Source organism: Sinocyclocheilus grahami, unplaced genomic scaffold, assembly GCF_001515645.1.
Source record: "Sinocyclocheilus grahami isolate Dianchi unplaced genomic scaffold, SAMN03320097.WGS_v1.1 scaffold1673.1, whole genome shotgun sequence".
Classification (NCBI taxonomy): Eukaryota; Metazoa; Chordata; class Actinopteri; order Cypriniformes; family Cyprinidae; genus Sinocyclocheilus; species Sinocyclocheilus grahami.
The window spans coordinates 6,929-21,345 of NW_015506852.1; the positions used below are offsets into that span (position 1 = coordinate 6,929).

The window sequence follows — 14,417 nt, forward strand, 5'->3', positions numbered from 1 at the left end:
GGATGCAACTCAGCATTCTTTCTCCTCCAAACATGACAAGTTGAGTTTTTACCAAAAAGTTCTATTTTGGTTTCATCTGACCATATGACATTCTCCCAATCCTCTTCTGGATCATCCAAATGCTCTCTAGCAAACTTCAGACGGGCCTGGACATGTACTGGCTTAAGCAGGGGGACACGTCTGGCACTGCAGGATTTGAGTCCCTGGCGGTGCAGTGTGTTACTGATGGTAGCCTTTGTTACTTTGGTCCCAGCTCTCTGCAGGTCATTCACTAGGTCCCCCCGTGTGGTTGTGGGATTTTTGCTCACAGTTCTTGTGATCATTTTGACCCCACGGGGTGAGATCTTGCGTGGAGTCCCAGATCGAGGGAGATTATCAGTGGTCTTGTATGTCTTCCATTTTCTAATAATTGCTCCCACATTTGATTTCTTCACACCAAGCTGCTTAGCTATTGCAGATTCAGTCTTCCCAGCCTGGTGGAGGTCTACAATTTTGGTCTTGGCCATGGTGGAGTTTGGAGTGTGACTGTTTGAGGTTTTGGACAGGTGTCTTTTATACTGATAACAAGTTCAAACAGATACCATTAATACAGGTAACGTGTGGAGGACAGAGGAGCCTCTTAAAGAAGTTGTTACAGGTCTGTGAGAGCCAGAAATCTTGCTTGTTTGTAGGTGACCAAATACTTATTTTACCGAGGAATTTACCAATTAATTCTTTAAAAATCCTACAATGTGATTTTCTGGATTTTTTTTTCTCATTTTGTCTCTCATAGTTGAGGTATACCTATGATGAAAATTACAGGCCTCTCTCATCTTTTTAAGTGGGAGAACTTGCACAATTGGTGGCTGACTAAATACTTTTTTGCCCCACTGTAATTGCATCTTATGTGTTTTCAATTCAATCGTTTTAATAAAATTCTTGATAACGTTGCTTTAAACTTTGAAACTGTCCAAAACACGGAAGTAGCGGAATGCCTAGTAAGGCAACACTTGCTCCGCCCACTTCCGGCCTCAGACTGTTAGTCTGGTGCTGTTGTCCTCAGACTGTCATGACGTATGGTTCTGCGGTTCTGCAGTTAGTCCTATCTCTGCTGTTCCGGATCAAAGAATGATGAATGATGCTCACACACAGAAAGTGCCCAAAATGTCATGCGTAAAATATATAATAATTAATAAAATGCCATGTGTAATAATAAAAACGCCCCAAATCCGGTGTGTTAATGTGAGGGAGGAGCGAGAGGAGGAGACATCAGTTAAACAAACATCCCGGAGACAGAGAGGGTGACATGAATGAACAACACTGAGAGAGAGAGAGAGAGATTCTAAAAGGAGCGGACGCGCTCGCAGCGAGTCATTGATGTTGACGATCTCGCGCAGGTTCCTTTATGGCGTCGCAGGCGGACTTCTGCGGGATGCGAGCGTCGCGAGCGTCGCGAATCCTCGTCCAGCCTCTGGGACTCTCGATATGAGCCGGATTACGGTGAGCACGAAGCGCCCCGATGGACCCGAGCGGACCGAGTCTCCGCTGATCCGCACAGCAGCAGCAGCATCTCCTCCGCCGGACACGACATGGATGATTCGGGAATAATCAGGCGCAGGCGGCTCCAGGTCAGAGATGCATCCCTTTAGACACCATTACCATGTTTTCTGGACGCGCACCAGGGTTATACTATGGTTTTTGTCCATGCATAGGGGAGATACCATGGTCAAGTATCTTGAAGTAACATGCATTTGAATATGGTAAACATTCAGTACTATGATGTAATCAAGTATACCATGATGTGAGATCTGATTGGACCATATATAGACTGTGTAACCAGTGGGGAGTGGTATTCTTGGAAATACCATTGGTAATCATTCAGTGCAATGGCATTATAGTGTGTTTTTGTAAACGTACTATAGTATAGTACCATGGTATTCTTTGAAGTGTCTTGAATGCATAAGGTAAACATTCAGCACTATGATATATGTCAAAATACCATGGTATTACTATCTGATACTCTCATTACTACATAAGGACATTGTAACCAATGGGAAGTGGTATTCTATGGAATACCATATTATTCATTCAGTACCATGGTATATATCAATGTACTATGGTATTAATGTGTTATTAAACATGTATTATACTAACACCACATTTTCTGGACATGTACCATTGCAATATAATGGTTTTTGGCCATTTTTGGGGAAGCACTTGTCATTCTTTGAATTGCCTTGAAGTAACATGGTATATGAATATGGTAAACATTATGTACTATGGTATATATCCAAAATATCATGGTATTACTACTGTTATTCTCTGAATGGACCACTTAAGGGCAGTCTAACCAACGAGGAGTGGTATTCTTTGGAGTACCATGGTAAATGAATATGTACCATATGTCAACATGGCATTACCATGTTTTTCTGTACAATATGCTGTAGTAATACCATGTTTTCTAGACATGTAACATGGTAATACTGTGGTTTTTTGCCAAGTATGCATATGTAAATATTCAGTCCTAGGGTATATATCAAAAATACCATGGTATTTCCATCTGATAGTCTGATTGGACCACAAAAGAACAGTCTATCCAATGGTATGGTATTCTTTGAAATACCATGGTAAATAAAGGTTATAATTATCTGGTACCATGGTGTTAGGTCTATAGTAATAGCATTTTTTTGGACATTGGCAGTAACATGGTTTTCTTTAAAGTAGCTTGTAAATACCATGGTATTTGAAAGGGGTTTTCGTTTAGTTGCATTTGTACAGTATAAATGCCATCTGAGGCTATTTGTAAGGTGAAAATAATCCGGCCTCTTTAATACTGAGGATCTCTGAGCTGCCATGATGAGATATTTGCATGTGTGTGTGTGTTCAGTGGGGTTTATCTGAATCCACTGCTTTGTCGGGACGAGTGTGTGTGTGTCGACATCAGAAATCGCTTCTCTATCTATAGTTTCACAATGTGTTAAATGGTCTGATATGATATCACACACACACACACACACACACACACACATACACATACACACACACACAAAGTCTGAGACACCATTAAGACCATTACGATTTATTGTGTTGATTTTGCACACATAACTTAAGTAAAAAAAAAAATAACTTAAGCACATTTACCCCAAAATTGTCATTATTGTAATGCATAAATAAATAAATCCAATTACTAAAATACAGTAGGAAAAATCATTTTACCTGAAAACATTTTGTTTAAATCTGCAAATAAATAAAGCAATAAATAAATAAATGCTGCACAACAAATACTGTCATGATGTACAAACATTTTACAGTTAATTTGCTAAGACTTTACAGTAAGGTCCCATTAGTTTGCTTTAGTTAACTAACAATAAGCAAGACATTTGTTACGGTATTACTATTTATTAATCTTTGTTAACGTTTGTTAATAAAAATACAATAGTTCTTTGTTAGATCATGTCGGCTCAGGTCCATTAAATGATATTAAAAGATACATTTTAATAATGCATTAGTAAATGTTGAAATTCACTTTAACTAAGATTAATAAATGCTTCAGAAGTATTTTTAATTATTAGTTTATGTTAACAAATGAAACCTTATTCTTAAGTGTTACAGTTATATTAATATATCAGTATTTTTTCAATTTCAGAGATTATTTGACATATACAGTAATGAGAATTACTCAAATCAAACCAAAAAAGAATACATTGTAACAAAAAGTATGAAGATAAACTATATTTCAACATGCACATACATTTTAAGATCATGCAAACATTAATCTGTCCGTAAACAGCCTCATTTGGCCACAGAATTTGGGGTGAAATGTGTTTAATTGTCATGAAATTAATGCCACAGTGCAAAGAAATCCTAAAAATAGGTTTCATTTATGCAAAATATAATTGCTTGGCATTGTGTGTGAGTGTGTTTCAAACATGTGACATATTTTTCGCTCGGTGTGAGAATAATTGCCCTCAACGTATTTTGCCATGTCCCTTGGGTCTCGTGCATCTCACACACACACACACACACACACACACACACACACACACACACACACACACACACACACACACACACACACACACACACACACACTCAGTGTGTTCTTTATATAACATATACAGTAATGAGAATTACTCAAATCAAACCAAAAAAGAATACATTGTAACAAAAAGTATGAAGATAAACTATATTTCAACATGCACATACATTTTAAGATCATGCAAACATTAATCTGTCCGTAAACAGCCTCATTTGGCCACAGAATTTGGGGTGAAATGTGTTTAATTGTCATGAAATTAATGCCATAGTGCAAAGAAATCCTAAAAATAGGTTTCATTTATGCAAAATATAATTGCTTGGCATTGTGTGTGAGTGTGTTTCAAACATGTGACATATTTTTTGCTCGGTGTGAGAATAATTGCCCTCAACGTATTTTGCCATGTCCCTTGGGTCTCGTGCATCTCACACACACACACACACACACACACACACACACACACAAACAAACACTCATTGTGTTGGTTATTCAGTTAACACCCCTCCCCGCTCCGCTGCACTGTTGCTGCCATATGGTGCAACACACTGTCTCAGCGGTCAAAGGTCACTCCCATCATGCAGCAGGGTGCCGCATGCACATTAGGAGCTGATGCAGGAGGGTTTAAGGTGCATGCATGTGGCTTTAAATTAGATTTAAGTCGGATTTTTCATCATTGTTGACATGCTTTTTCATCATTGTCAGAGCTCAACAGTGTTCATTTCTGAAATAGACCCACAAAGCTGGCGATTTTCGCTGTGACGCAGACTCCAGCAGATTTCCCGGAAGTCTCTTGTTTAATTACTGAAGGCGTCCGATGCACATTTTCTCCTGATGCGCAGAGCCATTAGTACAAATAGTTGGAGGAAATCCCGAAAATCCCAGCAGAAGGTGCATGCAGTGATAACTCAGGGGCTGTTTTGCGGACAGCCGTGTTCTGCTGGCACCGGGACGCTCTTAGGTTAATGAGGCTCAGATTATGGGGCTGGCGCGGTAAATGATGGGTTTGCACCAAACGGTGGGCAGGAGGCCCAGATAATGCCATTTCATTACAGCTCAGACTGCTTTTTCAGCCCGTCATCATTCAGACGGATCATCTGGAATTAGAATTGATGGTGATCAGACTCTATTCAACTCATATTAAAAAGAGAAATATAATACACAGAAGTGAATATTTACCTTTTTTTTTTTTTTAAAGAAAATGTGCTTGCTTATGCAAAACTCACCAGCTAGGGTTATTATAGTTTAACTATAACTAAAACTAAAACCATAAAAAAACTTTTTTTTTTACTTAAAGATAAAAAAATGTTAGCTGAAATTAAATAATATATAAAGTTTGCACATGATAAGAAATAATAAGAAACACCAGTAACGCTTTATAATAAAATCTAATTTCTTTACATTAGTCAACACTAACAATAAACAATATTTTTTTTACAGCATTTAGTTAATAAAAATGCATTTCTTCACTCTTTGTTCATGTGCATTAGCTAATGTTAACAGATACAACTTTTGATTTTAAAAATGTATTGAATTAACATTAAGTAACATTATTAAACTGCTGTACTCATTTTTACTACATGGTATATCAAAAATACCATGATATTACTAAATGATAATCTGATTAGGCCACATAAGGACAGTGTAACCAGTGAAGATTGGTATTCTTTGGAATACCATGGTAAGTGAACATGGCAATCATTCAGTACCATCGTATTAGTGTGTTTGTCTGGACATGTGCTGTAGTAATACCACGTTTTCTAGACATGTACCATGGTAAAATCTTTGGTCGTATATTGGGGTAGTGCCATGGTACTCGAGTGCCTCGAAGAAACATGGTATATGAATATAGTAAACATTCAGTACTATAGTAAATATCAAATACATATCTATATACATAAAAAATACCATGGTTTTACCATCTGATACTGTGATTGGGTTTGAGTTAAATGAGTTATGAGTTAAAATTCCCCCTTACGTGTTTTCCTGTTGTGATAGTTTGCCTCATGACTGTGATATTTAAAAGCATCTCTGTGTTCAGTATGACTGAGGGTCCATTACTGCAGCTGAAGTGCTTTTGCTCGGCTGATCTCTGCTCAGAGTTTGGCAGCTTGTTCCCGATCGGCTCCACCTGTCCGCATGAGTTTGTCGGGCTGCTCTTCTCCGCTGGGTTTCTGGGAAGCTTTTACAGCATTTAAGGACAGAAAACTCAATTACTGTCTAAAATGAATCATGCGAGTCACAGTGAAACAAACAGACAGCGAGAGTGGCTTTCTTCAGGAAAACTAGAGACGAGTTGCAGCCTTCTGCTGCTTTACGTGGAAGACTCATTTAATGAAGATCATAATGCTCCGTGAATTCATTATGCTGAAACAGAATATTTCTATTGCCGGATGTTTAGGTATCATCATAAACAGATGTCACTTCAGACTAGGGATGCGCCGATCCGATATTCATATCGGGTATCGGCTCCAATAGTGCCATTTTTCCTGGATCGGGTATCGGTCAGAGAGAGCCGATCCAAAGCCGAGATTTTTTTATTTATTTTTCTTATTTTTTTTTCTTCGATTGTGTGAATTATTCTGTGTTACTTCTGAAGCCATACGATAGCTTAATGTGAGCTACATATGAATATTTAAGTCCTTAAATTAAAGTTTACACAAACTCTTTTCTCCGCTGTGGCTGTCAGTCATTCGTTCAGCCTTTAAACCCTGGTCGCGTTCGGTTACAGCAGTCAGCTCGGTAAAGCTCTCTCCAAGATCATTCTCTGTTCCCATTATACTTGATTTGTAAATACATGTCTATGATTTTGCAAAAAGAAAGGCTCAATAACTGTTGCACAGATATAATACACTACATGTGAAGCACGTCTCGCACGACTCGCCGTCGCTTTCTCTCACTGTGAGCAAGAGCGAGCGAGAGTCTTACATAACATGCAGAATTAATGCGCTACATGTAAACGATATACTTTCTTGTATTTTCCTGTAAAAATAACGGAGTTCCTTTGGAATTCTTCAGCTTTTAAGAACTGCCGGGTTTTCCTGTAGTAGGCGGAACTAATGCGCAACCGACAATCTCATTGGCTGGTGCTCACCCGTTATCGTCCCTGTTTTGATTTCAGCGAATCAGTTTGAGCAAACGCACACAACCTGATTAATATTCATGAACCCAGTAGCTCATTAATCCTTAGTGCGTTTTTATATTGTTCTTATTAGTAGAATTCGTATAATAAAAATAATAATAATAATATCTTATCAGTATTATTGTTCGTTTTTTTACAGGAACACTGAATGACCAAAAAAAAAGCACCAGTCCTAAGTTCATGGTTACCAAGTTTTAATTCTAATGACTAAACTTCTATTATTAAATAATACTTGATTATAATATTATAATGCTTGACTGCTTGACTGACTGATATCAAGAGTGTACTTTCAGATATTTAAAAAGCTGTACCATTTTACAAACATTATATATGTTTGTAAAATGGCATAACTTATATATATATTTTCACTAAATGTTTGGATTTCTAAAATTATTGTGCACTGATTTTTCTAGAATAACTTTTGCTGCCGAATTATCCACTAACCTAGTTTATGATAAATTTTTGTCATAGGTTATAAATATACATAGGCCTATATTTTTTCATATTTGTTTATTTTATTTTTCTTTATAATGAAGTAGTCTGTATCTAGTAGATTGCAAAAGAATGATTATCAGTTCCACACACAGAGATATATAAATTCTACATTTATTTAAATGAGGGAAAAAAACTTCACTGGTATCGGATCGGAATCGGTATCGGCCAATACCGAACCCTAGGTATACCGAACCCTAGGTATCGGAATCGGTATCGGAGGCAAAAAAGGTGGATCGGAGCATCCCTATTTCAGACATCAGTAAATTGAATTTGGTATCTGTTGAAAAAACTATTTTTTGTGCAACATTAATGAGAAAGATATTTGCATAGTTTGACACAGCATGAAACTGCACACTGAAAATGCAGCCTGGTCTCATTGTTTATTGACAACTGAATACAATATGATAAAATGTTAATGCCGCGATTTCTATATTCATAAGAATTCATTTGTAGTCTGTAAAGTTGTTCATACATAAATAACGTTTTAAGTACGTTTTAGGTGTCGTCAAAAGTAAATGTACGTTTTATAGAACCACATTTTATGTAAAATACATATGAATTCTCATGAGATCATGTTGGAAAATGTTACAAGTTGTAAGTGTTACGTGAAATGCTCTACTTTTGTCTTGAGTTCATAGGCGGAGAGTGAACCAATTCCACGTTAAGGCTAGAAGTAGCCTAATGTTAGTGTAATCTAGTAACGGTAGTAACGTTTAATACGACTGGATTTGTAGTAAACTTGATAATAATTTAATAGTGCTGTCAAACGATTAATTGCGATTAATCGCATCCAAAATAAACGTTTTTGTTTACTGAATATATGTGTGTGTACTGTGTATATTTATTATGTATGTATAAAGACACACACATAGTATATTTTTTGAAAATATTTACATGTATATATTTATATTATATATAAATATATTTAATATATAAACTACATATTTTTCTTAAATATATACATGTAAATATTTTCAAAAAATATACTATGTGTGTGTCTTTATACATACATAATAAATATACACAGTACACACACATATATTCAGTAAACAAAAACGTTTATTTTGGATGCGATTAATCGCGAGTAATCATTTGACAGCACTACAGTTTAATAAAAACATTGTAAGTTACTAATTATAACGTTTTCACTTTCACGGTTATTCAAACAGCGAATAAATTATACAGAGAAAGCTTGCAAAGAACATTTACATTATAAAGAACATCGTGACTGACTTCAGTTTCAGCACACTGATGAATATCTTACTTTCATCATACGCACATCTGCACTTAGTTGTTTATGATGAGAGAATTCGCGAGAGAGCAGAATTCAGTCAGCGCAGTGAACAAAACTCCGGTGTTTAAGCGATGACTCATCTGAACGCCTCTGATTGGCCGCTGCATTCATAAACTCAACAGACTTGTCAGTGATTGGTTAGAATGTGCAAAGCTGTAAAAACGCTTAAAAAGGAATATGATGCAGCATGAACAGATTTTAAATTTAATGCTGTAGTCAACATTTTTCATTTCATTTTCTTTTTATTCGCGACAGCCGTAATGGATTTAGTGTAACTGACTGTGCAGCGGCATTTTGTCCCAAGCCCCCATTGATTTCCGACCCGTGACCGCTCGCTCCATTTATGCTTAAGTTTCTTTTCATTTGAGCTTCAGTCTTATATGTGTCTGAGAAAATTACCTTTTTAAAGAAAATAACAGGGTGATTTTATGCTATTGCAAATGCTAACTATTACAACTATCTCAAAATATTTAAGCAGTTGTTTTAGTGTCATTTGAGATAGTCATAGTGTTTATTAATATTTTAGTTTTTATTTTCATATTTTCTGTTTTCATTTTAATTTGAAGGTTTGAATCATTTTATTGTGTGTTTTAGTCATTTTTATTTAATATGTCCGTATAGTAATTTTTTTTTTTGTTTGTTTTAGTTTTAGTTATTTTATTACATCAAATTAAACTAAATGAAAATTAGAAATGTTGCCTTGGCAACTAGCTGAGATAAAAGTTAATTTTTAAAAATTCAGTTAAGTTTATTTTATTTTATTTAAAGTTTTATTTTATATATTTATTTTGTTTTAGTTTTAGTTAACTATAATAACCCCAGATTTGAGTTATATATTTGGCAAAATTTTACCATTAGAGATATATGAAACAAACCTTTTATTTATTATATTGCATTTTTAATGCAATAAAGGCACACATTCCATGTTCTTAAATATAAATTTGATTTAAATGAAATTTTTTTGTAGTTTCATTTTCAACGTATTGCAAATGTGCGGTTGCAGAACTTAAATAAAAATTTTTTATTAAAATATTAAATATATTTTTAAATTACTGATTTATTCATAGCTTAAACAATGAAGTAATCAAAAATGCATCATCACTATATATTAGTAATTCTTTGGTTTGTTTTTATTCATGAAATGTGGAAATACTAGGAAATAGTCCTTCATGCTGCTCTTGTACTTGTAGCTTGCAAATCTTTATTAAATATGAATATTTCGGTGAAAGATCTTCTTCATCCATCATGTTTATGGTAAGTGGAATTGCTCTGACATGGTTTTCACATTTTATACTCACTGTATGAACTACAGTGGAACTTAAAAAGTGTCAGTCCTGAGTGAATGTACTGCCGTGGGTTGGTGATCTCTCAGGTTATCTCTAGTGTCATTGACCCGATGGGTCGGTCAGAGAGAGTTTAACCTCAGTCGATAGAGCCTGATCCTCAGGAGCGATCATTCACGGGGCGAGCGGCATAAACGTGTCAGCAGCACTAACACTGCCGCCGGTGTTGTCATGGAAACACGTGCTTTTATTGAGGATCAATAAGAGAGCTTAAGGCAGACGAGTGCGCAGAGATGCGGCGTTTGATCAGTCAGTCGATGCCAAGTGAGCATCTTCTGTTGCTGAGTAATCATACAGCTAAAAATACAACACTTCTGATACAGACTATTCCTTTCTTAATGGCATGAATCAAGACGCTGGTCACGTTCAACCTGTCAAGCTTTTATATGGCTGCTTTAGATTTTAAAATATCTTTTTGGTTTACTCTTGGCTTGGTTTGTTGTAGCGACTCATAAAATCTGTTTATTTCTGTAATATTCTTGATCAGGTGACTCTCGTAACGAAACAAAAGATTTTACTTATTACTTCTTATTTGACTAGGTATTAGGGCTGGACAATAATTCAATATCAATATGTATCGCGATATAATTTTTTTCAATAATGGTGATATGATTTTTAAACACATTTCCGATATTTCGATATACATTACCAGTTTCCCATACACTGATTTATTTGTGGCGTTTGGCTTCGTTGAATAAACATGAGCACTGCACGTTTCAAAATCAAAACGCGTCGCGGGTGTTTTATATGAATGCATCTCTGAAGGTAACCGACTGTCTTCAGAATAGTTTAGATGGCATTTGTATTTGATAAAGTAGCGTTCATGAGCGGAGCTGCTTTGATTACAGCCATTACTGGAGAAACCGTTAGTTCTGCCGCTCTCACAGCGCCTCCTGCTGGCAGACAAGCAGTTTGCATTTTCAATAATAAAATCTGTTGTGGCCGTTCTTGGCCGTTTTTATGAGGCTTTTTTAATAGTGTTCATATCGATATCGGAATTATATCGTATCGACCGAAATTAAGAAATATACTGTGATATAAATTTTGGCCATATCGTCCAGCCCTATTAGGTATATATACTATATATATATATAAATATGAACATGTATGTTCATTCCAGTAATGTAAATTTTGAGAAAAACAAAATTTGCTGGACATGTTTTGACAAGTTTAAATTCTAGATTGTGTTTCATGTGTATCTGGTTTCCAGTGTGAATGTCGCAAAATGAGGCACAGTGTTAATTCTGAAAGCACATAAATGCCCAAGGACATCTGAGCTTCTCCGATCGATTAGTGATGTCTGCCAATCAATGCTAATGATGTTTGATGATTAAAGCTGCTGCAAGCATAAATATATAGTTCAGTCATGAAACTCTAGATGGCGCAGGCTGACGTGGTGTTAACGTAACTGATGATATTCAGAGAGTTAAACGACTTGTCACAAGCTGATTGGTTCATGCTGCATATGAAGCCAATGAGCTTACTGCCTTGCATTTATATGGCTGGCTAGCATTCACTAGAGATTCCTGCAGCGCACTTTCAGAGTTCTTTGAAACCCTCCACCTTCCCCAGCTCCACCTGTATAGACCTGCTACAGGGTTATTTTATATGCTATTTGTGCAGCAGCAGTATGTCTTAAATACTCACAGCACCGTATCACCATATGCATTAGCAGTAGCAAGTTCCTGTACTTGCTTGTAGCAGCAGCAATAATCTACAACTACAGCAATAACCAACAGCAGCAGCAATTCAGCAGCAGCGTAGCAGATTTGTTCCGCCGAGACCAAATACATTAACATTGTCATATTGTCACGAATCCGGTCCATGAACTTCCGTCTGCTTGCCATCAAAGGTCACCCTTTCCATTACATTGACCCTCGCACTACACAAACTGTTGCATATCATCCCGGACTACATATCCCATCATCCATTGTACTGATTGCACACAGCACTGATTGCACAGAGCACTGATTGCACACAGCTGTATCCAATCACACATTCACTATATATCACTCAATCTTACTCCTATCAAACGGCCGAGTATTGTATGTGCTTATCGACAGCAGTGATAGCTACTTTACAGAGCCCTCGTTAGTTTCCCAGTCCTAGCCTAGTCTTGCCCTGTCTGTTTTCTTGGTTTCTGATCTTTGCCTGTTTTCCTGCATTTATCCCTCTAGTCTCGCCCTTTTGATTCTGTTCGCCGATCGTTAACCTACTCTAGCCCTAGGATTATTCTTGTGTCTTGCCCGCCATATACCTGTTTGCCATTGTTCGACCCTGCCTGTGTTTCTGACCTCTTCTGCTTTAAATAAAAGCTTGCACATGGATCCGCACGTCTCACGTCTTGTCAGCCCCGTAACACATATCCATCACCATGCTAAAATCTTCAGAGAGTTGCCATGATTGAAATATAGTTATGTTCAACTAGAAACGAATAAAGCAACTTTTTAAGTCATGAAACTTTTTGCTGACTTCGGATTGGCTGAGATTGCTTTAGAGGGCGGGACTCGGGAGTGTGATTGATGGGTTGAAGAAGGTCTCATCTCTTTATAATAATATGCACAATATGCACTGACAAATCATTTACAATAAGAACATAACATGCACGGCCAGTTCGTCTGTGTGTGAATGAACATCTGCTGGAGTCTCACAGAGAGACAGAGAGTCTGTCAGCGAGACGAATGAGAGCGGATTATGTGTTCAATCACAGGCGTACAGAGAGAACTGGAGGACAGCAGCAGCAGCATCTCTCTGTGTGTTTCGTCCACACAAACCCAGCAGACGGATGCGTTTGTGTAGTGTTCAGTGCTGCAATAATGTGCCAAACTGCTTCAAACACAAACTCAGTGACATTTACACACTTTAATTAATATTAAATATTTTCTGATTTGTTTTTCTCATTGTTTTATCATTTAAAATCATTCTTTTTGTGTTTGTGCCTCTTTCTTCACTATAAATGATGCTTACTGTGATATTTTTTGTATCTGATTTAATGGCATGACTGAGTTGATCCTGTCTGACCTCTGTTTTCTCTGTCTGTCTGTTTGTGTCTCTGTCTTCGGCCCAGAAGGATCTTCCTCTGCCCCGTAAGAACAGCAGGTGAGTCTGTTTTCAGTAATAATAAAAGATAAATAAATGCTTCCTTTGCGTCTTTTTATTCAGATTAGATGCATGTGGTGTGGATCAGGGTTTAATACATAAAACAATGAGTAGTTGCGTCCTGACAGTAAGTGTAGTAACTGTGGTATTTTAGAGGTTACCATGGTAAATTGCCATATGGGTTGATATTGTTTGTGTTACAAACTCAGCACAGTGTTTTTCATGTCATTGAGATACTATTATAATTTGTGTAAATTTTTTTTAGATTTTATTTTTGTTTTCTGTTTAATTAAAAATTTTAGTTAAAGTTTTAATGATTTTTTTGGTAATTGGTTTTAGTTTTTTCTTTTTTTAAAATGTCTATACAGGTTTTGTTAATTTTTATTTATCAGTGTATTTAGTTTTAATTATTTTAGTCCTTAAAGTTAAACTAAACTGAAATTAGAAATATCAAATAAAAACGTTTTTTAAATGTATTTTATTTATTTCAGTTGACATTTATTTTATTTCAAGTCATGAAAATGTTTTTTTAATCGTTTATTTAGTTTTAGTTTGAGTTATTTTAGTACTTGGAGTTAACAAAATGAGAAATGTTGTCTTGGCAACTAGCTGAAATAAAATAATTATACGTTTTTAAAAAATATTTTATTTTATTTCAGTAAACAGTTATATTATTTCAAGTAACAAATGTTTTTTTTAATGGTTTGTTTAGTTTTAGTTATTTTAGTACTTCAAGTTAAATCAAAGAAAATGAGAAATGTTGCCTTGGCAGCTAGCTGAAATAAATATCTTTACATTTTTTATTTTGTTTTGTTTCAGTTCGTTTATTTTATTTCAAGTATTAAAAAAAAGTGTTTTTCTGATTTTAGTTGTAGTTAACTCTAATAACCCTGACTCAACCTGTCTTTCTTTGTCAGGTTGCATGTCTCTCTCTCTCTCTCTCTCTCTCTCTCTCTCTCTCTCTCTCTCTCTTTCTCTGTCCATTTCTCTAAAAGCTTTCTTTTTCACTCATTTACTTTTTTCCATGATTCT

At 36.0% G+C, this 14,417-nt stretch overlaps 1 protein-coding gene across 2 annotated transcripts in view; it reads left to right on the plus strand.

Moving 5' to 3' along the window:
• Positions 1 to 1,199: 1,199 nt before the first annotated feature.
• The window catches only part of mast1b (microtubule associated serine/threonine kinase 1b), a 40,019-nt gene continuing 26,801 nt past the window's right edge, over positions 1,200 to 14,417 (plus strand). The window contains exons 1-2 of one of the 2 annotated variants that reach the window (XM_016258337.1): positions 1,200 to 1,607; positions 13,354 to 13,385. In XM_016258337.1, coding sequence (XP_016113823.1) covers positions 1,569 to 1,607; positions 13,354 to 13,385 — 71 coding nt within the window. In that variant the 5' untranslated portion in view covers positions 1,200 to 1,568. The remainder of the gene's footprint in view (positions 1,608 to 13,353; positions 13,386 to 14,417) is intronic. The other variant, XM_016258338.1, reaches the window with a different exon arrangement.